Here is a 25229-nt window from a genome sequence, read left to right as displayed (position 1 = left end):
CATTGTTTCCAGTCTTGATGTGCTGTTACTGTTGTAATGATGTTACACAACCTCTGGTGTGAGAAATGTCAGCATCTCATTGCTCATTGTGCTTCAACATTTGGTTTAATAACATTTATTTACTTTTGGTCACAGGTTTGGGAAATTTCATTCTAAATTTCTTTTTAGAGAAATTTTTGCTTTAAGAAATGTTCTGGCTTATTTTAGAATTTCCTGTGAGTTAATATCTTCATCAATATTCTAAAACAAACTGGACTTTCTAACCCCGACTGCATGAATCAGAAAGCTGGATGGTGTTCATGCTTCAGAACAGTTCCTGATGATCTATAAGACGACAATTTAAGTGGTGGCTTAATCCTTGTATCAGTACATATCCATGCAGCCATGGGATATTGTTAGTAATTGGATTGAAGACTTGATTAGGATTAAAACGTCTTTGTGTAATCGACGCATTTGATCCGACCGAGCTCAATCGGGATTAAAACGCCTCAGTGTAAACGCCTCAAATCTATCTGACAGAGCTCGATCTGGATTAAAACACCTCAGTGTAAACGCCTCAATCTATCTGACAGAGCTCGATCTGGATTAAAACACCTCAGTGTAAACGCCTCAATCTATCTGACAGAGCTCGATTTGGATTAAAACACCTCAGTGTAAACGTCTCAATCTATCTGACAGAGCTCAATCGGGATTAAAACGCCTCAGTGTAAACGCCTCAATCTATCTGACAGAGCTCGATCTGGATTAAAACACCTCAGTGTAAACGCCTCAATCTATCTGACAGAGCTCGATTTGGATTAAAACACCTCAGTGTAAACGTCTCAATCTATCTGACAGAGCTCGATTTGGATTAAAACACCTCAGTGTAAACGTCTCAATCTATCTGACAGAGCTCGATTTGGATTAAAACACCTCAGTGTAAACGCCTCAATCTATCTGACAGAGCTCGATTTGGATTAAAACACCTCAGTGTAAACGCTTCACTCTATCTGACAGAGCTCGATTTGGATTAAAACACCTCAGTGTAAACGCTTCACTCTATCTGACAGAGCTTGATCGGAATTAAAATTCCTTTGTGTAAATGCCCATTCCGCTCCAACCGAGCTCGATCCGGATTACAGAGCATTTGTGTAAACGCTTCAATCCATCTAACCAGGCTTGATCTGGGTGCTAAGAGATGATGGATATCAGAAAGAATCTGATAAATAGACAAAAAATTAACCCTATAAACATCTGAACTGAACTATTTTCTCATCAGTGGGTTGTAGCTTTAGTTAATCTTTTCCAGAAGTATTGTCCATAACATACGCAAGTGTAAACATACCTACTGAGACTGAGTGATTGTGTAGCACTTTATCTTTCCTTTCCTTTCTGTCTACAGATTCATTGAATTCTGTCTGATTTATAATCCTCTTTAAATATAAACCTTGTCTAAAGAAAAAAAAAAAAAAAAAAAAGACATTTTGTGTGAAACTACACACGAAACCTGATTCTCTCTCATCCTAATTAAGTCTTCTTGTACAAGTCATTGTGTGCGATCATCTTAAACCAAGCAAGTGAGGCAATATTTAGATTTTTACAACTTCATACATTTATTTAAAGCTTAAAAATAGCCATTTGTTTCATTTCACAAGTTTCATTTTGTCCCCAAAAATTTTCTTTGAAAACAAACAACAAAAAAAATTAAACTTTAAGGCCTGAAATTTTTCCAAACACATCACTTTTCTAATTCAGATACAGAGTCCATGCATCAATTCAAGTGTTGGTGATGATGATGATGATGATGATGATGATAGTGGTGGTGGTTGTAGATCCTCTGTACTTGTTGCACATAGGTTTTAAATACAATGCAAGGAATTTAATTTAATCTGGGATATTTGCAGCCTGCATTTACATTTGCCGAACAAATAGGTGATTTAATACATTCTATACTTTTATATACACACACATGCGTGAACACTTTATTTAGTTCTGTTTTTTTTCAAAAGTTTAACACTGTCCTTTAAATACCAATCAAAACGTTTCAATTTCCCCGCAAAAATTAAAAAGAAAATAAAAAACTCAAGAACGTGACCTTGTAACCTGAACCCCCCACCCCCCAAGCACACCCAAAGTCCGTGCATGAGTCGAGGACATGTTGATGCTGGATGTAGATTCTGTATATTCGCTGCACTTAGTATTCAAATCCATTTTATAACTGAACACATGGACAAATACCTCAATTCACCTGCCAACCATTTAACACTATTTTAACACTTTAACTTTTTGAAAAAATAATAATTAAAAAAACTATAAGGGGCTAATAAGCGGAATTATTGACGTTTTAATGACGTCCCACGCGTTCTACAGGTGATGAGTTTTTTTGGACAGTAGGAACCTTCTCACCATCAGAGACGACATCTCACACAGACGCCACACGGTTAAAATCAGAGCGTTCGGTGGGACGTGCAAACGCATCCCAGCACATCTGAACACACAGAGGGTCCAAGAGGAATGCAGAAGACTGAAGTACTCAGATGAACCCAAACCAGGGCAATTAAAAAAAAAAAAAAAGAGAAAAAAACTGATGACGCAAACAACCATTAGAGATGATCTCTCAAATACAGCTCTCACTTACAATAGAAGGAGGGAAGATAAAAGGCACTGCTATGCACGATGAGGAGATGGACAATGTCAGATTTTCAATAAAATTATAATCATCTAAAAAAAAAAAAAAAAAAAAAAAAAAAAATGCAGCATGTGATTAAAAATCTTACACTGAGTTTGAGACAGTATTCGCACAAAACGGAGTGTTTGAGGTCTCACACACACACACACACACACACACACACTCGTCGCATCTGGTTTCCCACCTTCACCTGGAATCTTCTGACTCAGTCAGTTATTCAGTTCCTCCTAATAAACTTTGGCAAGAGATTTCTTCCTCCGGTGGGAAAAGAACAGAGGAATCCAGTACGGTTTTTGTCCACAACCCTACAGGACTTCACTCTCTCACAGAAAGGAAACGAGAACATGTAGCGTGTTCATGTAGCATGTAGTGTTCGGCATCACACACGCTCGGTCTCCCTGCTAACTCGACGTCTGGGGAAAAGCCACCGCTTCAGCACGATCAGCTGCAAAGAAATGAATGGAAAGTGTTGGTGCAATTTAACGAAAACTACAATGTCCGGTAAGGTCAGGACCAGGAACTACTTCAAAACAAATTCACATTTTATTTGTCACATACACACCTTTACAACTATACAGTCAGGCATATTGGGAAATTGATCTCTACTGTCAATGTCGTAAAAAAGTAAAATAAAAAAATAGAATAATTTTGCAATAAAAATGGAAATACCATCTGTACGTACAACGGAACAGGAAATCTTTGCTTATAAATAGTTGCTATAAAATAATCAGTGTTTGGCAATAACGTGTTACTAGTAACGCAGTTACTTTTGACAGTAACTAATACTGTAACGCATTACAGTTTAAATAAAGTAACTCCGTTACCGTTACCATATGGTGCGTTTGAATTCATTTAGGCTGAAGTGTCACCTACAGACTAACCTGTTTACAGCAGCGACGCATTGTAGGATTGGTGGATACCAACCTGTAAACATGAAGACGCCGCATTGTGGGCGTGTTTCCGTCTATTCAAGTATGTGCGGCAGTAACGGCGAGTATAGGCGAGAACAAGACGAGTTTCTCTAAGTTCTCTAAGTGCTTTTTATTTAACTTTAGTTGAGAATAAAGACAAAAACCTTTTAGTCAAAAGTAAGCTGTCTTTCTGGTTCAAAGGTCCTGTCTACTGCGATAAACAGCAACTCCAATCTGGAGGTACAAGCTACATGCCTCCGAAGCTAGAAGCTAACCCGGTGTCGGTGGACACGCTCGAAGTGAGTTAAGCCCCTCCAGCCAAACACCAGCGACTAGGATTTTAACCTGACTGTTAGCCAGGGACAGATCAACAAACAGATTTGTGTTTGTATAGACCATAACGCATTAAAGGGCATTAATGGGAAGATTAAAAAACGTTCTTTAAAAAAGGAACTAAAATGTTACTTTTAACAGTAACGCGTTAATTTTGGTGTAAGTAATCAACAAAGTAATTGAGTTATTTTTTGAATGAAGTAACTAATAACTGTAACTAGTTACTATTTCTTAGTAAGTAGCACAACACTGTTTATAATAATCAAAATGTTCCACCTCTAATCCATATTAACAATCTTATAAAAATAGGCAGGAAGCCATTTACTGATTTAAAGACACAGCAGATCAACGGCAGAGACGATCCCCTCTGCACTCAGGGACGATCCCCTCTGCACTCAGGGACGATCCCCTCTGCACTCAGGGACGATCCCCTCTGCACGCAGGGACGATCCCCTCTGCACGCAGGGACGATCCCCTCTGCACGCAGGGACGATCCCCTCTGCACGCAGGGACGATCCCCTCTGCACGCAGGGACGATCCCCTCTGCACGCAGGGACGATCCCCTCTGCACGCAGGGACGATCCCCTCTGCACGCAGGGACGATCCCCTCTGCACTCAGGGACGATCCCCTCTGCACTCAGGGACGATCCCCTCTGCACTCAGGGACGATCCCCTCTGCACTCAGGGACGATCCCCTCTGCACTCAGGGACGATCCCCTCTGCACTCAGGGACGATCCCCTCTGCACTCAGGGACGATCCCCTCTGCACTCAGGGACGATCCCCTCTGCACTCAGGGACGATCCCCTCTGCACTCAGGGACGATCCCCTCTGCACTCAGGGACGATCCCCTCTGCACTCAGGGACGATCCCCTCTGCACTCAGGGACGATCCCCTCTGCACTCAGGGACGATCCCCTCTGCACTCAGAGACGATCCCCTCTGCACTCAGAGACGATCCCCTCTGTACTCAGAGACGATCCCCTCTGTACTCAGAGACGATCCCCTCTGCACTCAGAGACGATCCCCTCTGCACTCAGAGACGATCCCCTCTGCACTACAATATCCTCAAATTAAAGCTGGAAGCTGAATTAAATTAACAATTTCATTCCAGTTCTGTAGCTGAGACCTAAATAACAATGTCAGGGCCCATGCTTAATAGTAGACTGGCAGATTTCCCATTTCATTAGCTTCCATTAATTATTTATTTATTTTTAAAACACACACATTTTTATATTCCTCTAAAACTGCTTTGTCTACTCTTAAAAAAACGCAAAAACAAAAGTGAATTTTAACATAAATCTTATTCTTATTCATTCTAATTTCTTTATATGCCCCAAGCCTAAAGAAGAGCAGGTTAAGAAAGGGAACTGTTCTGCTGTAAGGTTCCTTAAGAACTCGAATAAACTCGTAAGACTTTTAGACTCGAGCCACATAGTCTCAGAATCATAGGTTTGTGCTGTAACTGAAGCAGCTACTGTTTATTCTCATCCACGGCGTGTGCCCTTGTGATAATCCATCTTGTTCGGCTCTGATTCCTGCAGGCAGATCGCTGGTGTGTTTAACCTTTCCCTGACCCACCAGGGAGCAACACAAACCTGACGCCGCAGATCCAATCACAGCGTGATCTAATGTTACCGGCAAATTCCAGACATCTGCATTTATCTCCTGCTTGAAAGTGCAGCAGTAACTTATTTATTTTATTTTTTTTAAGGGACAGATAAGGATTTTACAGAAAATGGCACAAACCTGCTCTGCAAAGAAGGACAGGACGGTGAAAACAACCAGTGTGACCAGTACACAGTGAGTCCAGAACTTCAACTTGTTGCGATAGATTCGCCTATTAAAAAAAAAAAAAAAACACAACACAAACATCATCAACAACACTGTAATACACTGTGAAGATATTCACCTCACACCGTATTACGTCTGCATGGCGTTTAATCTATTTTTGCCATTTTTATTTTTATTATTTAAAGGCAAAGCAAGATATGTGAAAAGAATCACAATCACCTGGCAGATCAAGGTGTGACAAATATCCTCGCTTTAACGTCGAGGTCACGCAAAGGCACGGCCAGAGACGACGGTAAAATCAGCTGACATCATCGGCACACGGTTACTCTATCTCTATCCTGTCACCACTCTGTAGGTGTGTGTGTGTATTACATGCTGGAAACTATGACTCCCAAACATCCCGGGTTCATTCTTGAAAATCCAGAAAGCTCTCCATTACCGTCAACTGGTTTCAGCTGCATGCGATCTTAGAGACGCTAAAGAAAGCGTCCCTGTGTCTCTCTCTCACATGCGAACACCCACATCTATAAGAACCTACAGAACTTAACCTAAACTTGACTTGGACCTGACGTTCAAAATAATCTCGAGACCCGAAACAAAACGCTAATAAGCCACAAAAACACACGAGAATTTAACGGGACAAAATAGCGGTTACAGAAAATAGTTGTTTCTAAGGTACTGAAAATGATCGGAGAAAGTTACTGAGAAACTGAGGCAAAGCGACACCTAGTTAAAAAAAAAAAATACACACACATCAATACATTAATAAAAACAAACTCACACCCACACACACTCCATAATGGTGTTGACAGCCATCTGTCTGCTTCTTCACTGTGATGACAGAAATGACAATCCTGAACAACAGAGAAACAACGACTCTACAAATCACTCAAGCGCGATTAAAGCAAGATGAGTTATGGATCTGTCCACACGTCCAGTTAATCTTCTGAACACACACACACACACACACACACACACACACACACACACACACACACACACACACACACACACACACACACACACACACACACACACACACACACACACACACACACACACACACACACACACACACACACACACACACGCTCTTTATTTAAAGCTTTAAAATATATTTTCATTGTGTTTGTTCCAATTTCACCAAATTCCAGCTTTGCTTCATGAACTGTCTTTCTGTATCCTTTGTTCTGACTAAATTTAAACTCCAATAAAACATCAGAAGGAAGTTTAAGGTAAGAAATGTTCACCAAATCTGTGGTGAGAAGAAAAACATCTCAGAGCACACACAAGAGCTCAAAGCTTGATGCAGATGAGAACTGGAGAACCTGGACAGCTTAAGATCCTGTCAGCCAATCATCTTTATTCCAAAGGTTTGTTGTGCTTCTCTGTACTGTGACTCCACACGGTGACATATTCTAGCCTCGCTACCTTCTTGCTCTCAGAAAGCACTTTTTAAGTGTTGAAGTGTTAGTGCGAAAGCTGAGACTCTCACCACTCCTGCAGCTCTGCCATGTGGAGGAAGCGGTTACGGAACTCGCGTGGCAGCTCAAACTGCGAAGGCAGCGGGAACATGGACTCGTAGAAATCCCTCAGTACGGCTTTCACTGTGCTGGCATCTTTATGGCTGTGGTCTATGTTGTCATTCAGGCAGATGAACTTCCTACGGGAGAAAAAGAGAAAGGGTGATAAATGTAAGAGTGAACAGATAGAGAGAGAGAGAGAGAGAGAGAGAGAGAGAGAGAGAGAGAGAGAGAGAGAGAGAGAGAGAGAGAGAGAGAGAGAGAGAGAGAGAGAGAGAGAGAGAGAGAGAGAGAGAGAGAGAGAGAGAGAGAGAGAGAGAGAGAGAGAGAGAGAGAGAGAGAGAGAGAGCTTCTTATGCCATGTGCTGATAATATATCATTTATCATCACTGTATAGCATTTTGTTGGAGAAACATGGAAAATCAGAATGAGGTCAGAGGTCAGCCAGCCATCGTAACTCTCCTAACACTGGAACTGATGGTGAAATAATCTTGAGTAGCTGATTATCACAAACACATGCAGGGCACCTACTGAACTGGAGGAGTGTAGGACGCACCTTGGGTTTTTCCTGATGTCATCCAGTTGGCCTACCACGTGAGACACATTGGTTCGTACCATTTTAAAAGCAATCTCCTCCTCACCCATGATCTCGAACCTGCACGAAGAAATAAGTGTGATGAGAAATGGGCTGTGGTTTGTGACGCATGATGTGATGTGAGCCGTGTGATGTGAGCAGTGAGCCGACCCGCCACGAGCGACGCACTGTGAGCCGACCCGCCGCGCGTGACGCGTGATCCGATCCGCCGCGCGTGACGCGTGATCCGATCCGCGATGCATGTTGTGTAATGAGAGCTGCGATGTGCGATGGATGTAGTACGTAATGAGTTATTTATTGTGAGATGCATGTGATTTGAAGCATCACACATGATGCAATGCGATGCGTGATGCACCTACTTATATTTGTTCTGGTCCTTAAAGGCTTTCTGAATCTTCTCTGCAACAAGCTTGCAGTGAATCACCAGACCTTTAGTAACTGGAGGCTGTGCACAAGACATTAAGAAAAGGAAATGCGAATGGATAAAGAGTACCGCTCACACACACCCCCCCCCCACCCCCACACCCCCCCCCACACTTTTCTTCATTAATTTAGCAAATCTAAACATTATAGGGATTTCCTAAACCACTCTTAATAGTTTTTTTTTATGTCAGCCAGAGTATGTGTGATATTCAATGTAAAGCAGTGCTCATAAACAGAAGGGTTGTTGTTTCTCTCACCATGCTGGGGTCGTAGTACGCCTCCTGGGTGGGGCTAACAGTGTGGAGCTGGCTCTCATTATTAGGCAGAGTCTTCGAGCAGTTTATCAACATCTGCTCCAAACCGGTGAGGTCCTGTTCCACACACACGCACACGCACAAACAAACAGAAACACAAACACACACACACACAAACATACACACACACAAACAGTTGAGCTCTGTATCAGTCTGAAGCTTGTTTATAAACCCTAAACACAATAAATAAGCGTTTATTAACAATGGCTACATCGTGGCTGTATCTGAAAGTGAAGGTATAAAAGTCACAAAGAAAAGGCATTCCACTGAGCTGACATGAGGAATTTATGGCATGCTAGAAAATGTATCATTGTGTCGAATTGTGACTGCTCGCACTTCCACAACACAACACTAACAAAGCTTTCCAAAAAAAAGGCAGTGTCAGAAGTAGACACAACAATGTCTCAAGTAGAGGCAGCGTCACAAATAGAGGCAGATTCACAATTAGACACAGCAAGGTCACAACTAGTGGCAGTGTTACAGTGTGTGAGCTGTCTCTGACTGACTGACTAAGTTTCTCTAACTGAGCTCACTAATGATTGTGAGCCTCCATTTCATTTCCTGATTGTGTATCCAGTAGGTTAGTCACTGCTGTACGGCGTGATACCTGCAGGCTGAGCGGGAGCTCGTGGATGCGAGTCGCGAGTGTGCGGATTTCTCTGTCAGACAGCACCCCTGAGTGATCCGTGTCAATCTCATCGAAGACCTGCGACACGTTGAGCTGCTGCACAGCACTCATCAGAAAATAGAAATAGGAGAAGGCGAACTGCATGTCCTCTGAGTGTCGCACACGATGCTCTGAAGTCTTGTCGAACTCTTCAGGGAAGCTAAGGGAGAGAGAATAAGGACGTGGGGAGGGAAAAATAAAAAACAAGAAAAAGACCAGACAAACGGATCGTCGCTGTTCGATTTCTCTACACTATTTGGATCAGGATGCTGAGCTGAAGGTGGCAGAAGTTATTCAAAATATCTTAGCTTCTCCTCCTGTGAGGGTCTGTGAGCAAAACTGATTTTTTTTTGTCATTTAAATTTCATATATAATTTTACCCAACAGGGCAATAAACTAAATCATAATCACATAAAGAACACATCAGGACCAGACAGTCGATATGTTGGTATACAAGTCTCTCAAGCCTACGCCGGAGGTTTGTGGTTCTTACGTATCCTGCAGCTCCTGCATTATGAGGCGGTCGATCATGTGCGGCATGTGTGCAGGGACTTTACGAGACGTGAAGCCGAATCTGCCATTCAGAAGCTTGTTAACATGGCGGAGAGAGTCGGCAAACGTGTCCTGTAATCTCCGCCCGGTTGCCGAGCCGGTGGTTTTATACCGCAGTTCTCGCTCCAGCCGCTCGCCTTCCTGTGAAGCCCGAACAGAAGAAATTGCTAGAAGTTGACTGTTTTTGGTTGTACGTTAACTTTAATAGACCCTTGTGTCTTTTTATTAGTGCTTATTCAGAGCTGATGATCTACATCATTTTTATCCTCGTTAATCACCGGAGAACAAGCTAATTGCTGCGTTTATCACAACACCAATTTAGGGAATATTGTTTGGACGAATGGTGTTTAATCACTCGGCACAATCTTAAAAAACTTTAACAAGACACACTGACGAGGTTCATAGTAGTGGCCCAAGATACTCATTATTGTTCTTTTACTTTATTAAAGTGGCACCTACTACAATTACTCAAGAACACATTGGATACTGAAATAAAATGCAGAAAATATAATAATAAAAAACATAATTAGAGGATTTAATGCTAGAATCTTTCTGATGTCTCACAACAGACTGAAAAACCAGTCCGAGTCTCAGTAAATCCGAGTCCAAAAAGTCAAAATTTAGAACAACACAGTCTATGAACTGCCTCTGTCAGCTTTGTGCTCAGGTCTTTATCAGTGAACGTTTAATGATGTCACAGGAAGGGATTATTATTAAGTCTGTGAATAATAATGAACTCAGAAATGACGCTGACCTGTTATGCCCCTTTTCCACTGAGGCAGTTTGAGTGCTGGTTCGGAGCCAGAGCCTAATTTAAAATCAGTTCTTTCTTTTTCGGCACCCAAAGCTCTGAACCAGGAAAAGTGGTTCTTAAGTAGCACCAAAACGTTGCGGGTCTAGACTAAAGAACCGCTTACGTCAGGGGCTGTGGGCGGAGCTACTCTGACCAACAAGACAAAAGAGAACGTCGTTAGCGCCATTTTTAAATCATTTTAAATCAGGATTCTCTGCGTTTGGACGTCAATGTAGGTTCGCAAAGCCATGAGCCCACAAATCAAGTTCCATAAAGACATAAATGAGCAAGATTGGTGTGGAGGAACTTGAATGGCCTGCACAGAGTCATAACCTCGACCCGATAGAACATCTTTGGGATGAATTAGAGCGGAGACAGGCGTTCTAGTCCAATATTAGTGCCTAACCTCACAAAAAATCTCACGCTTCTAAAGAAATGGTCAAAAACTTTCCATACACACCCCTAAACCTCGTGGAAAGCTGTCCCAAAAAAGTTAAAAAAGGGTGGGTCCAATTCTATATTAAACCCTACAGAAGAATAATTCACTTTAAAAATGTACTATTTTTATTCTGTAAAGCTTCTTTGAGAAAAATGTCAATTGTTAAAAGCAATAAACAAATAAACTGAACTGAATAACAGTTTATTGCAGTGTTTGAAGCGTAATCCTTCCAAGGAAGTGTCTTACTCTGACAGATCAAGTGTGCTATAAATATTTTACTGTACATCCTCATCCTTGCTCATAACCTCATGCTATTAAGTTCTGTTGCTTTTCTTTCCCCTCAAGGTCCAATGATTACTCACCTTGAGAAGGTCCTCAAAATATCCTCTCTTTTCCCATGGCAGGAAGCTCCACTCCACCCCTGAGAAGTGTTGGAGTTTACGGCCCACGTGTGGTTGAATATCGTCTTCGGCATCTCCGTGGTGAAGCTGCTGCTTGGCCTTGTTCCCTACGAGTGATCCGAGCAGTCTGGAGGTTGGAGTTTTCTCCGTGCCCGTGGCTCCAGGCTGCTCTTTGACAGGCGTACTGTCGATCTTAACTGGGATGAGAGAAACTCTGGCTTCTTGTTTATTTTTATTCTTGTCATTTGGATCTGATTTCACTGCTGCTTCCTGTTCTTTAATTGCTCCATTATTTCCCTGAATCTCAGAAGCCCCAATTCCCTGGAAAGACTTCAGTAATTTGGCTTTGGTCAGATTGTAGCCTTTCTCAGTGATGTCACCTAGTAGAAGTTTCTCATCCATCTTCTTCAACTCGTACTTCAGTTCCGCAGGTAAGAGAGACATGTTTAGTGCAGGCACCTCTATAACCACCTCCAAGTCTACAGGGGGCCTTTTTTGTACTCTGGGCCCCTGTTTGTCAGCTGGGATGTCCGAGAAGACAAACTCAGGTTCGATGTTTGCCCTGGTGGGCTTGGGCTTGTTATTTTTATCCTCCTGCACCGTATCGGATGTATTCAGTTTAGGAAGCTTGCGTGTGTCCACTGCTACAGTGAAGCTCATGGTGAACTGAGCTCGATCGCCATGAAAAGTGAGGTTGTAGTGGATTTGGGTGGAGTTGTAGCCCTCTAACAGGAGCAGGTGAACGGTTTTCCACTTGTTGGCAACGGATGTGTGGCGCACAACAGGGTTGTCGCTGACTTGTGCCTCGGAAACGCGATTGGCCACAGACGAAAAGCTGAAATATGGACGCAGTTCGCCTTGAGGCAACGTGTACAGTGTCTGGTTTCTCTGCAGAACAACACGATGCAGCTGACTGAAGTGATCTGTGACAAACACACACACACACACACACACACACACACACACACACACACACACACACACACACACACACACACACAGAATGAGGTATTGGTTTGTATTTACAGATGGAACTATAAGCATTATTTACTGTTCACTACTGACCGACAGATGACCAACTGACCACGACTGATTAATGTAGTGAAGCTCATTTCAACAGTTATTTTATCTAAATCATGATTCTAGAAAAACTACAGCTCTACTTCAGTCAGATTAAAATGAAAACACTGATAAATTAAATACTGACCTTCATATGGTCAGTGACTAGAGATTTTCCTGACCAAGTCTTTAGCGTGACTAACAGTATGTACAAATCACCTCACAATCACACACACTCACCAAACTCACAAACACTCTCGCACACGCTCGCTCGTTCCACACACACACACACACACACACACACGCTCGTTCCACACACACACACACACACACACACACTCGCTCGTTCCACACACACACAAAAAAACACACGCTTGTTCCACACACACACGCTCGCTCGTTCCCCACACACACACACGCTCACTCGTTCCACACACACACACACACACGCTCGCTCGTTCCACACACACACACACACACACACACACGCTCGCTCGTTCCACACACACACGCACACTGTCGCTCGTTCGTTCCACACACACACGCTCACTGTCGCTCGTTCGTTCCACACACACACGCTCACTCTCGCTCGTTCGTTCCACACACACACGCTCACTCTCGCTCGTTCGTTCCACACACACACGCTCACTCTCGCTCGTTCGTTCCACACACACACGCTCACTCTCGCTCGTTCGTTCCACACACACACGCTCACTCTCGCTCGTTCGTTCCACACACACACGCTCACTCTCGCTCGTTCGTTCCACACACACACGCTCACTCTCGCTCGTTCGTTCCACACACACACGCTCACTCTCGCTCGTTCGTTCCACACACACACGCTCACTCTCGCTCGTTCGTTCCACACACACACGCTCACTCTCGCTCGTTCGTTCCACACACACACGCTCACTCTCGCTCGTTCGTTCCACACACACACGCTCACTCTCGCTCGTTCGTTCCACACACACACGCTCACTCTCGCTCGTTCGTTCCACACACACACGCTCACTCTCGCTCGTTCGTTCCACACACACACGCTCACTCTCGCTCGTTCGTTCCACACACACACGCTCACCGTCGCTCGTTCGTTCCACACACACACGCTCACCGTCGCTCGTTCGTTCCACACACACACGCTCACCGTCGCTCGTTCGTTCCACACACACACGCTCACCGTCGCTCGTTCGTTCCACACACACACGCTCACCGTCGCTCGTTCGTTCCACACACACACGCTCACCGTCGCTCGTTCGTTCCACACACACACGCTCACCGTCGCTCGTTCGTTCCACACACACACGCTCACTCTCGCTCGTTCGTTCCACACACACGCTCACTCTCGCTCGTTCGTTCCACACACACGCTCACTCTCGCTCGTTCGTTCCACACACACGCTCACTCTCGCTCGTTCGTTCCACACACACGCTCACTCTCGCTCGTTCGTTCCACACACACGCTCACTCTCGCTCGTTCGTTCCACACACACGCTCACTCTCGCTCGTTCGTTCCACACACACGCTCACTCTCGCTCGTTCGTTCCACACACACGCTCACTCTCGCTCGTTCGTTCCACACACACGCTCACTCTCGCTCGTTCGTTCCACACACACGCTCACTCTCGCTCGTTCGTTCCACACACACGCTCACTCTCGCTCGTTCGTTCCACACACACACTCACACACACACACACGCTCTCGCTCGTTCCACACACATACACTCACTCACTCTCGCTCGTTCCACAAACACACACACATTCACTCACTCGTTCCACAGTCTCCCACGTCAAAGCCACATGGCAGCACGTTGCACGCCTGGTCACAGAACTTATCGGCCAACCAGGAGTTGGCACAGCCTTGGTTGCAAAAAGACACCGCCCCCAGGCCTCCTAAACCACCAGCAAACTGCCACGGCTGTCCAGCTCCTCCCGCCACTCCGCCAGGGCCTCCCAACCGACTGCTGCCTGCTCCATCTGAATGATCAAAACATAAAAACTCTGACTAACTTTATGTAAACAAATCTTCCAAAAAGTTGCATGGTACAGAACAGGACAGAAGATTTTATAAAAATCAGAGAGCTCACGTAGACAATCTCCGCCATCCCAGTCACAGGCAGAATTATTGCAGGCCTTGTCACAATAGCCATCTTTGATCCAGGAGCCTGGGCAGCCCTCTGCACAGTTAGGTACAGGCCAGGTCAGGTACACCTGTGAGGAGATCAGTCAACTTCCATCAAGAGTGTAAATTTACAATTCATAATTTATATAACAATCATTTTTTATAAGAATCCCACATTCAAGGTTTATACGCCAACTTTTTTTATTTAACGTAAAACTGTATCATGTTACACACAGAAACAGCCCTCTGACCTTCTGGCCCTTTGAATGACTGTAGAAGTCATCTGGCCACACATCCTTGCCAAAAAGCACATCATCATTGAGGTAGATAAATTTCTGCGAGAGGCCTGGAATTCGATGGATGTGTGTTTCAATGGCTGGAGAGCTAAATGTTGGCAAATGGGACTGGTTCTGGAAGATCTCCTGAGAGGAAACACACACACAGTGTGGCACACAAGAACATACAAATAAATAAATAAATAAATAAATAAACAAACAAACAAATAAACAAATAAATAAATAATTTTAAAAAATGTAAAAAAAAGATAAAGGCATAGGTTTTTTTTACTATTATTTGTCTCATTTATCCTTCTTTTCTTTTCTTTTTTTAAGAATAAATGAGTATAAATATTTCCATAAGCCAACTTAAAATAAAACTTTCTTGTGGATATACAAATGATTCAGACATGCTGATTTTCCTCCTACCTGTGTGCGCACAAAACTCCATAAAAGAACTAAAAAGTACATAAAAGTACTAAAAGTAAATAATAATAGGTCCTCAACAGAATATTCCAGAAAAAACAGTACAGCCTTCTTATGGTTATGTTTACACTCAGGAGCACGAGTGGGATGTGAACGTTTTTACACCAAATCGTTTTGTACAACACTTGTACAATAAATCTACTAATAAATCTATTTAATCTTTATATCTTGAACCATGTTTTCATTCATTAACTTGGACACAATTAAAACAATCAACACTAAGTGTCATTAACAGTAAATCGTCATTAATAGTAAATCTTTAAACTAAGTTGATTTAACTAAAGAGAGAATCTATAAATTAAAACTTTAAAGCTTTAAACAACTTAGTTCAGTCATCAACTGTACACCCATTCACTAACCTCATGAGTAACCACGGTAACACGGGGGCTGTCTAGGTTCAGCCAGGAAGGGATCTGTCCATTGGTCACAATAAATATATGTCGAACCCAAGGGGCGTGTCTCTCTACCGAGCGCAGCGAATACCGCAGCTCCTCATTGTCCTCAAAGCGACTGGCGGACACGTCCTCGTCCTGCTTCGACTGAAGACAGAGCACAAAAAAAAATCCTCCTGATGCCAAGACCACTCCGACAACGATTTCTTAATTATCATCTATTTAATTCAATTCAATTTATTTGTATAGCGCTTTTAACAATTTCACATTGTCTCAAAGCAGCTTTACAGAAGTATGGAAACAGAACAGAGAGAGAAAAAGAAATAAATATATAATAATAATAAGAAGAAGAAAAAATAAGGATAAAAATAAATAAATAAATACATACATTCATTCATTCATTCATTTATCTTCTACCGTTTATCCGAACTACCTCGGGTCACGGGGAGCCTGTGCCTATCTCAGGCGTCATCGGGCATCAAGGCAGGATACACCCTGGACGGAGTGCCAACCCATCGCAGGGCACACACACACTCTCGTTCACTCACACAATCACACACTATGGACAATTTTCCAGAGATGCCAATCAACCTACCATGCATGTCTTTGTACCGGGGAGGAAACCGGAGTACCCGGAGGAAACCCCCGAGGCACGGGGAGAACATGCAAACTCCACACACACAAAGCGGAGGCGGGAATCGAACCCCCAACCCCGGAGGTGTGAGGTGAACGTGCTAACCACTAAGCCACCGTGCCCCCTAAATGCATACAATTAAAGTTTAAAATTAATTTAAAAAAGATCAACTTAAAATGTATGATGTATATATATATATATATATATATATATATATATATATATATATATATATATATATATATATATATATATATATAGGAAATAATGTAAATATAAATAATGTCCTTTCTACAACAGTTTACAATAGTGCAACCGAGAGCTCCTGAGGAACTGATGGGTCATCTGAGTTCAGCACAGACCTGATTGCTGACACAGACCAGACCATACAGCTGACTGACAACATTGGTTTAAAAGAAGGCATGACGGTCTCCGGGCGGCTCCATCCACAACAATCGCATGAGACACTGGCTAACCACGCAGATTAATCCCTGGCAGGGTGACCACCGGGTGACGAGACTCCAACCAGCACATCAGTCTCTTTATAAAGTTATTGAGAAGGATCTCCCCTTTTTGTCTCAGGTCATGAAGATTTCATGGATATACTGTGGTGTAATCTTGAATTTACTTTGGGATCAAGCATCCATCCATCCATCCATCCATCCATGGTGCACTTTCAGGCTGTGAATCTCCAGATTCTACCACATCTCACAAAGGCTCGTACTGGATTCAGATCTGGTGACTGGAGAGGCCACTGACGTGCACGGTCATGAGCAGAGAACCGGATTGACATGACTTGTGCATCAGGATATTTATTATTGTGGACGTATTATCAAAAACATTATAAGATATTTACAATACAAGATAAGATAAACTGTGGTGTTAGATATATACACCTGCTTGTTCATGCAGATATTAAAAAAGTCCAAAGCAAAGAAACATCTTGTTGTTGAGAGAAAGGTCAGAAGAATATGAGCAGATTGGTTTAAGCTCACATGAAGGCTACAATAATTTAAATAACTGCCCTATACAAGCATGGTGAGAAGAAAAGCATCTCAGAACACACAACAGGACGAAGCAATGAATCCTATATGCCTTGTTTGAGCAGTGCAGGCTGCTGGAGGTGGTGTAATGGTGTAAAGCTTGGTTTGAATGCATGATGCTCAACTTTCATTCACTATAGATTCACTGTCGTTTACTCACTTCGCATCATTGATGAAAGGATTAATAAACATTTAGAGAACAAGGAAAAAATAAAAACAACTACAACAATAATAATAGTAATAACAGAAATAGTATGAAGTAATTAAAATAGATATAGAACTTAAAGTTTATAATAATTAGAATAAAAATGTTATATACATGTGGGACATGAGGTGAAGTTTGTGGCAGACGGTCACATATTTGACTGCAATCTCTCTCTATCTATCCGTCCCTCTGTCTGTCTACACCGTCCCTCTGTCCCTCTGTCGGTCTACACCGTCCCTCTGTCTGTCCACACCGTCCCCCTGTCCGTCTGTCCACACCGTCCCCCTGTCCGTCTGTCTGTCCACACCGTCCCCCTGTCCGTCTGTCTGTCCACACCGTCCCCCTGTCCTTCTGTCCACACCGTCCCCCTGTCCGTCTGTCTGTCCACACCGTCCCCCTGTCCCCCTGTCTGTCTGTCCACACCGTCCCCCTGTCTGTCTGTCCACACCGTCCCTCTGTCTGTCTGTCTGTCCACACCGTCCCTCTGTCTGTCTGTCTGTCCACACCGTCCCTCTGTCTGTCTGTCTGTCCACACCGTCCCTCTGTCTGTCTGTCTGTCCACACCGTCCCTCTGTCTGTCTGTCTGTCCACACCATCCCTCTGTCTGTCTGTCTGTCCACACCGTCCCTCTGTCTGTCTGTCTGTCCACACCGTCCCTCTGTCTGTCTGTCTGTCCACACCGTCCCTCTGTCTGTCTGTCTGTCCACACCGTCCCTCTGTCTGTCTGTCTGTCCACACCGTCCCTCTGTCTGTCTGTCTGTCCACACCGTCCCTCTGTCTGTCTGTCTGTCCACACCGTCCCTCTGTCTGTCTGTCTGTCCACACCGTCCCTCTGTCTGTCTGTCTGTCCACACCGTCCCTCTGTCTGTCTGTCTGTCCACACCGTCCCTCTGTCTGTCTGTCTGTCCACACCGTCCCTCTGTCTGTCTGTCTGTCCACACCGTCCCTCTGTCTGTCTGTCTGTCCACACCGTCCCTCTGTCTGTCTGTCTGTCCACACCGTCCCTCTGTCTGTCTGTCTGTCCACACCGTCCCTCTGTCTGTCTGTCTGTCCACACCGTCCCTCTGTCTGTCTGTCTGTCCACACCGTCCCTCTGTCTGTCTGTCTGTCCACACCGTCCCTCTGTCTGTCTGTCTGTCCACACCGTCCCTCTGTCTGTCTGTCTGTCCACACCGTCCCTCTGTCTGTCTGTCTGTCTGTCTGTCCACACCGTCCCTCTGTCTGTCTGTCTGTCCACACCGTCCCTCTGTCTGTCTGTCTGTCCACACCGTCCCTCTGTCTGTCTGTCTGTCCACACCGTCCCTCTGTCTGTCTGTCCACACCGTCCCTCTGTCTGTCTGTCTGTCCACACCGTCCCTCTGTCTGTCTGTCTGTCCACACCGTCCCTCTGTCTGTCTGTCCACACCGTCCCTCTGTCTGTCTGTCCACACCGTCCCTCTGTCTGTCTGTCTGTCCACACCGTCCCTCTGTCTGTCTGTCCACACCGTCCCTCTGTCTGTCTGTCTGTCCACACCGTCCCTCTGTCTGTCTGTCTGTCCACACCGTCCCTCTGTCTGTCTGTCTGTCCACACCGTCCCTCTGTCTGTCTGTCTGTCCACACCGTCCCTCTGTCTGTCTGTCTGTCCACACCGTCCCTCTGTCTGTCTGTCTGTCCACACCGTCCCTCTGTCTGTCTGTCTGTCCACACCGTCCCTCTGTCTGTCTGTCTGTCCACACCGTCCCTCTGTCTGTCTGTCTGTCCACACCGTCCCTCTGTCTGTCTGTCTGTCCACACCGTCCCTCTGTCTGTCTGTCTGTCCACACCGTCCCTCTGTCTGTCTGTCTGTCCACACCGTCCCTCTGTCTGTCTGTCTGTCCACACCGTCCCTCTGTCTGTCTGTCTGTCCACACCGTCCCTCTGTCTGTCTGTCTGTCCACACCGTCCCTCTGTCTGTCTGTCTGTCCACACCGTCCCTCTGTCTGTCTGTCTGTCCACACCGTCCCTCTGTCTGTCTGTCTGTCCACACCGTCCCTCTGTCTGTCCACACCGTCCCTCTGTCTGTCTGTCCACACCGTCCCTCTGTCTGTCTGTCCACACCGTCCCTCTGTCTGTCTGTCCACACCGTCCCTCTGTCTGTCTGTCTGTCCACACCGTCCCTCTGTCTGTCTGTCCACACCGTCCCTCTGTCTGTCTGTCCACACCGTCCCTCTGTCTGTCTGTCCACACCGTCCCTCTGTCTGTCTGTCCACACCGTCCCTCTGTCTGTCTGTCCACACCGTCCCTCTGCCTGTCCACACCACCCCTCTGCCTGTCCACACCATCCCTCTGTCTGTCTGTCTACACCGTCCGTCTGTCTGTCCACGCCGTCCCTCTGTCTGTCCACGCCTTCCCTCTGTCTGTCCACACCTTCCCTCTGTCTGTCCACACCTTCCCTCTGTCTGTCCACACCGTCCGATTGTGTCTGTCTGTCTACACCGTCCCTCTGTCCACACCGTCCATCTCACACAGCATCCAAACTCTAAAGTGAGTCGAGTTCACACTGAAAACTCGAACTGAATTAAGTACCTGAGTACTTGAACTGAGTTTCAAGTTTTGAATGTTGGACACTTTATGCTTATGTAGAGGGGAAAGGGGCGGGGCTAAAATGCGCTGACATCAAATGAAGAAACATTTCAAGATGGCTGACGACCCGAGGTGGACGAGAAGTCTTAGAAGCGTCTTAAATTAGCACATGCAAATTGTGAGATTTATGTTTCAACATTTTACAAATTTACGGTAGGCTAACGACAAGTTACATGTGTTTCATGTCATCTGTCACTTACTCAGAAACAGCTTATACTTCCGGTTAGTAAAAAAACTTTCCTTCTCCATTTGAGACGATACAATCCTTTTAAAACACTACATGCTAGTGTACATAGTTCATAGTGTAAGTGCTACGTAGTGTGTAGTATGTCATTTGCAAGTTAACGTACAGCATGACTAGCGGATCGTTCAGATATCTTAAAGAGCACCCTAAAACATCCCACCTCCACTTTACTGACATCTCTGAGACGAAGATGACTCAGGACATTACCTGTGAGACAGCACTGATGTCCCAGAACAGGAATGCTGAACTGATGGTGAGCTGTTTGCTGTCCACAGTCAGGTTCTTCTTGGCCTGTTGCTGGAGGTCTGTGAAGTCCTGAGCTGTGTTGAGGTGCAGAAGAGCAATGCTGGCCTCAGAGTAGAGCTGAATCTAAAGGGCAATACAATAAATTACACTCTAATCATGAATGTAGTTCAGATATTATTAGTATAACAAAATGTTCCCCCACTTTTTCTTCTCTATGTTGCTGAAACCATGTGAGAAATGTTCAATTCAATTGTGTGTGTCTCTCTGTCTCTCTCCCTGGGTGTATCTCATTGTCTCTTTCTGTCTCTCTGTGCTTCCCTTCCTGTGCCAGTCCCAGTCTCTCGCTCTGTGTCTCTTCATATTTGCCTGTCCCCTGTCTCTTTCCCTGTATCTCTCTCTGTGTGTCCTTTCTGTGTGCGTGTCTCTCTCATTCTTTCTGTGTGTGTGTCTCTCTCTGTGTCTTTCTGTGTGTGTCTTTCTGTGTTTCTCTCTCTCTGTGTCTTTCTGTGTGTGTATCTCTGTGTGTCTTTCTGTGTGTGTGTGTGTGTCTCTCTCTGTGTCTTTCTGTGTGTGTGTCTCTCTGTGTGTCTCTGTCTGTGTCTTTCTGTGTTTCTCTCTCTGTGTCTTTCTGTGTGTGTGTCTCTCTCTGTGTCTTTCTGTGTGTGTGTGTCTCTCTCTGTGTCTTTCTGTGTGTGTGTGTCTCTCTCTGTGTCTTTCTGTGTGTGTGTGTCTCTCTCTGTGTCTTTCTGTGTGTGTGTGTCTCTCTCTCTCTGTGTCTTTCTGTCTCTCTCTCTTTCTGTGTGTGTCTCTCTCTCTCTGTGTCTTTCTGTCTCTCTCTCTCTCTGTGTGTGTGTGCCTCTCTCTCTCACTCTGTGTCTTTCTGTGTGTGTATGTGTCTCTCTCCCCCTGTGTGTGAGTCTCTCTATGTCTCTCTCTCAGTCTGTCTGTGTGTGTGTGCATGTGTGTCTCTGAGTTATTCCTGAAAAGGAAAGAGAGAGCGACAGATGGATTAGCGCACTCCTCTAACTGCCGATGCCAAATCAACGTTCCCTAATGATGAGTGCATTCATGGGATCAGAGTCTTTTATCACCTCTAATAATGCAGACACACGCACACACGCACACACGCACACACGCACGCACGCACGCACGCACGCACGCACGCACGCACGCACACACGCACGCACGCACACACGCACACACACACCACTGTTGTTGTCATTCTTCTATACATGCCTTATGAAATCCCTCAAACACAGAATGGACCACAGAAGGCCTCCAGTCTATCAATAGCTTTTACATTGTAACTCTGTTTCCAGGAACATCTGCACTGCCAAACAGTGTGTGTGTGTGTGTGTGTGTGTGTGTGTGTGTGTGTGTGTGTGTGTGTGTGTAAATAAAGATGAGCCAGGAAATAAATCAGGTCTTAAAATTAGCTTCTCATATACTTTGACAAGATGTAGTGGCACCACAGCACTTTTTTGGGGATCAGCAGATAAGTTGCTATTTCCTTAAAATAAAAATAATCCTGAAAACAATTTTAAGAAAGTTTTTGAACATTTTAAACTCTTTTTAAACACTTTCCCCTGAAATCCTGTACTTAAATAAATAAATACAATAAAAGTCTAAAGTCTATCCTAACAAAGCGTCTCTTCACATGTGAACATTTCCAGAACCACAAACATACTGACCACCACTTTTCCTCGCCCTATTCTGCCGTTACCGTGGCGACACCGATACCGTGTACCGTCTGTAACCGTGACATAATGACTTTTAACGGAGAATATTAAAGCGATTCTATCAGTTTCTCTGTCACACAAATATATCTGTCAGTAACGGAGGTCAAATTGGTGCTTTCATCAACATTGTGACCAGTCTAACACACCTTATAGATAGACCATGTCTTTCACCACACCTTCACTCATCTCTCTCTCTTTCTCTCTCTCTGTGTCTTTGTGTGTGTGTCTCTCTCCCTGTGTGTGTCTCTCTCTGTGTCTTTCTCTCAGTCTGTCTTTGTGTATGCATGTGTCTTGGCCTGTCTGTCTGTCTCTCCCTCTTCGCCTGTCTGTCTGTCCGTCTGTCTCTCCCTCCTCGCCTGTCTGTCTGTCCGTCTGTCTCTCCCTCCTCGCCTGTCTGTCTGTCCGTCTGTCTCTCCCTCTTTGCCCGTCTGTCTGTCTCTCCCTCTTCGCCTGTCTGTCTCTCCCTCTTTGCCCGTCTGTCTGTCTGTCTCTCCCTCTTCGCCTGTCTGTCTGTCTGTCTGTCTCTCCCTCTTCGCCTGTCTGTCTGTCTGTCTGTCTCTCCCTCTTCGCCTGTCTGTCTGTCTGTCTCTCCCTCTTCGCCTGTCTGTCTGTCTGTCTCTCCCTCTTCGCCTGCCTGTCTGTCTGTCTCTCCCTCTTCGCCTGCCTGTCTGTCTCTCCCTCTTCGCCTGCCTGTCTGTCTCTCCCTCTTTGCCTGTCTGTCTCTCCCTCTTCGCCTGTCTGTCTCTCTCCCTCTTCGCCTGTCTGTCTCTCTCCCTCTTCGCCTGTCTGTCTGTCTCTCCCTCTCCCTTCCTCACACACTCTCTCTTACTTCCTTTCGTCACCCCCCCTCCTCCCACACCTTGAAAACCCACTCCCCCCCAGTTAAACACCCTGCGTCAGACAGACACGGCCCTCACGCTTATTAGCCACAGCATCGCGTGTATGTTTATTCTGTACACACCAGCTGACCCTGGACGACCCAACAGCTTTACACCTCCACGTGGAGACAGGAGAAAACACCGTCACAAGATTAATATTGGTGGTGTCCAGTAAAAGAGAGCCCAGGTTTAGAAATCGGAGCGTGAGCCAGGACGAGACGAGAGGGTGAATGAAATGAAGAAATGACATACAAACATTCAAGCAGACGAGGAGAAGTGACAGATATACACAAGCTTTTGGAAGAAGGCATGGAAAAGAGCCTGTTGACTGAGTGAAAGAGCGATGAACCCAAGCCACGTTGCCCTTTCTCTCTTTCAGTGTAGCGGATGGGCATCATGCCATCCTTAACAGCTGCTCAAGGTAGAGTTACATCCCCATAACGGAACGCTCTGCACTCAAAAGGCTACACGACAAAGAAAACACTCTAAATCACTCCGCACTAATCAACCCCTTCATCTGCAGTCTCTGAGACATAATTCAGACATCACACAACAGTCACCCAGTTAGTAATTACACTCTTAACTGCAAACGTTCCTGTCCATTTTGTTTTTAAACAAACAGATAAATAAATAAATAACTGCATTGAGGAGTGTGTGTTGTACAGACAGGAGCACAAAAAGCGGTGCAGAGTAGCAGCTGTATCACAGCTCTTATGTGACACCGTGTGGTCTGTTTGGGGTACAACAGTGGCATCGGTGGTCCTAGTGGTTAAGGTTCTTGGCTGTTGATCAGACGATTCAAGCCTCAGCACTGCCAAGCTGGCCCTTAACCCTCACTGCTCCAGGGGTGCTGTATCATGGCTGACCCTGTGCTCTGACCCCAACCTCCCAAGTTGGGATATGTGAAGAAAGAATTTCACTGTGCTGTAATGTCTATGTGACAAAATAAAGGCTTTTATTTTCTCTCTCTGTTCTCACCTGCTTGATTTTGTTCATCAACGTAGACGGCAGTTTGACCCTCAGCTGCTCGAGGTCTTTGAAGGAGGATGAGAAGCCACTAAGGAAGGCCAGCGTCTGAATCCTCACCAGACCCGGAGCCTCTTGATCTGTCGTCTAGGAGGAAAGAGTGTAGTCCATGTAGTACGCACACGGATGTGTACATCTATAAGGATTTTTAAAGCAAGCACTCAACAGCTAACACATCAATCCTGCCAAAAAAATCATTAATATTACATCTCTGTATACAGAAAAAAATCAGTTTCTTCTCTAAAAAGAAATTCACTCTTTATAGTTAAACCTGTATGTTGTTTTTTTTACAGGATCTGAGATGAGAGTCTGTCTCTCCCTCTTCGCCCGTCTGTCTGTCTGTCTCTCCCTCTTCGCCCGTCTGTCTGTCTGTCTCTCCCTCTTCGCCCGTCTGTCTGTCTCTCCCTCTTCGCCCGTCTGTCTGTCTGTCTCTCCCTCTTCGCCCGTCTGTCTGTCTGTCTCTCCCTCTTCGCCCGTCTGTCTGTCTGTCTCTCCCTCTTCGCCCGTCTGTCTGTCTGTCTCTCCCTCTTCGCCCGTCTGTCTGTCTGTCTGTCTCTCCCTCTTCGCCCGTCTGTCTGTCTGTCTGTCTCTCCCTCTTCGCCCGTCTGTCTGTCTGTCTCTCCCTCTTCGCCCGTCTGTCTGTCTGTCTCTCCCTCTTCGCCCGTCTGTCTGTCTGTCTCTCCCTCTTCGCCCGTCTGTCTGTCTGTCTCTCCCTCTTCGCCCGTCTGTCTGTCTGTCTCTCCCTCTTCGCCCGTCTGTCTGTCTGTCTCTCCCTCTTCGCGTGTCTGTCTGTCTGTCTCTCCCTCTTCGCGTGTCTGTCTGTCTGTCTCTCCCTCTTCGCGTGTCTGTCTGTCTGTCTCTCCCTCTTCGCGT

The 25229-nt window shown here is 45.3% G+C and overlaps 1 protein-coding gene across 5 annotated transcripts in view; it reads right to left on the bottom strand.

Moving 5' to 3' along the window:
- Nucleotides 1–1567: 1567 nt before the first annotated feature.
- gnptab (N-acetylglucosamine-1-phosphate transferase subunits alpha and beta) overlaps nt 1568–25229 on the bottom strand; it is a 34877-nt gene continuing 11215 nt past the window's right edge. For all 5 annotated transcript variants that reach the window (XM_060886411.1, XM_060886409.1, XM_060886408.1 and 2 more), the window contains exons 7-21: nt 24309–24443; nt 20675–20836; nt 15707–15886; nt 14838–15008; nt 14552–14675; nt 14235–14441; nt 11372–12333; nt 9719–9918; nt 9166–9385; nt 8502–8615; nt 8181–8266; nt 7783–7881; nt 7199–7366; nt 5659–5749; nt 1568–3113 (exon numbers count right to left, since the gene is read on the bottom strand). In XM_060886411.1, the coding sequence (XP_060742394.1) occupies nt 3048–3113; nt 5659–5749; nt 7199–7366; nt 7783–7881; nt 8181–8266; nt 8502–8615; nt 9166–9385; nt 9719–9918; nt 11372–12333; nt 14235–14441; nt 14552–14675; nt 14838–15008; nt 15707–15886; nt 20675–20836; nt 24309–24443 (2985 nt within the window). In that variant the 3' untranslated portion in view covers nt 1568–3047. The remainder of the gene's footprint in view (nt 3114–5658; nt 5750–7198; nt 7367–7782; nt 7882–8180; nt 8267–8501; nt 8616–9165; nt 9386–9718; nt 9919–11371; nt 12334–14234; nt 14442–14551; nt 14676–14837; nt 15009–15706; nt 15887–20674; nt 20837–24308; nt 24444–25229) is intronic.

Source organism: Tachysurus vachellii, chromosome 14, assembly GCF_030014155.1.
Source record: "Tachysurus vachellii isolate PV-2020 chromosome 14, HZAU_Pvac_v1, whole genome shotgun sequence".
NCBI lineage: Eukaryota > Metazoa > Chordata > Actinopteri > Siluriformes > Bagridae > Tachysurus > Tachysurus vachellii.
The sequence above is the reverse complement of the archived record's forward strand: the minus strand, read 5'-3'. Positions and strand labels throughout refer to the sequence as shown.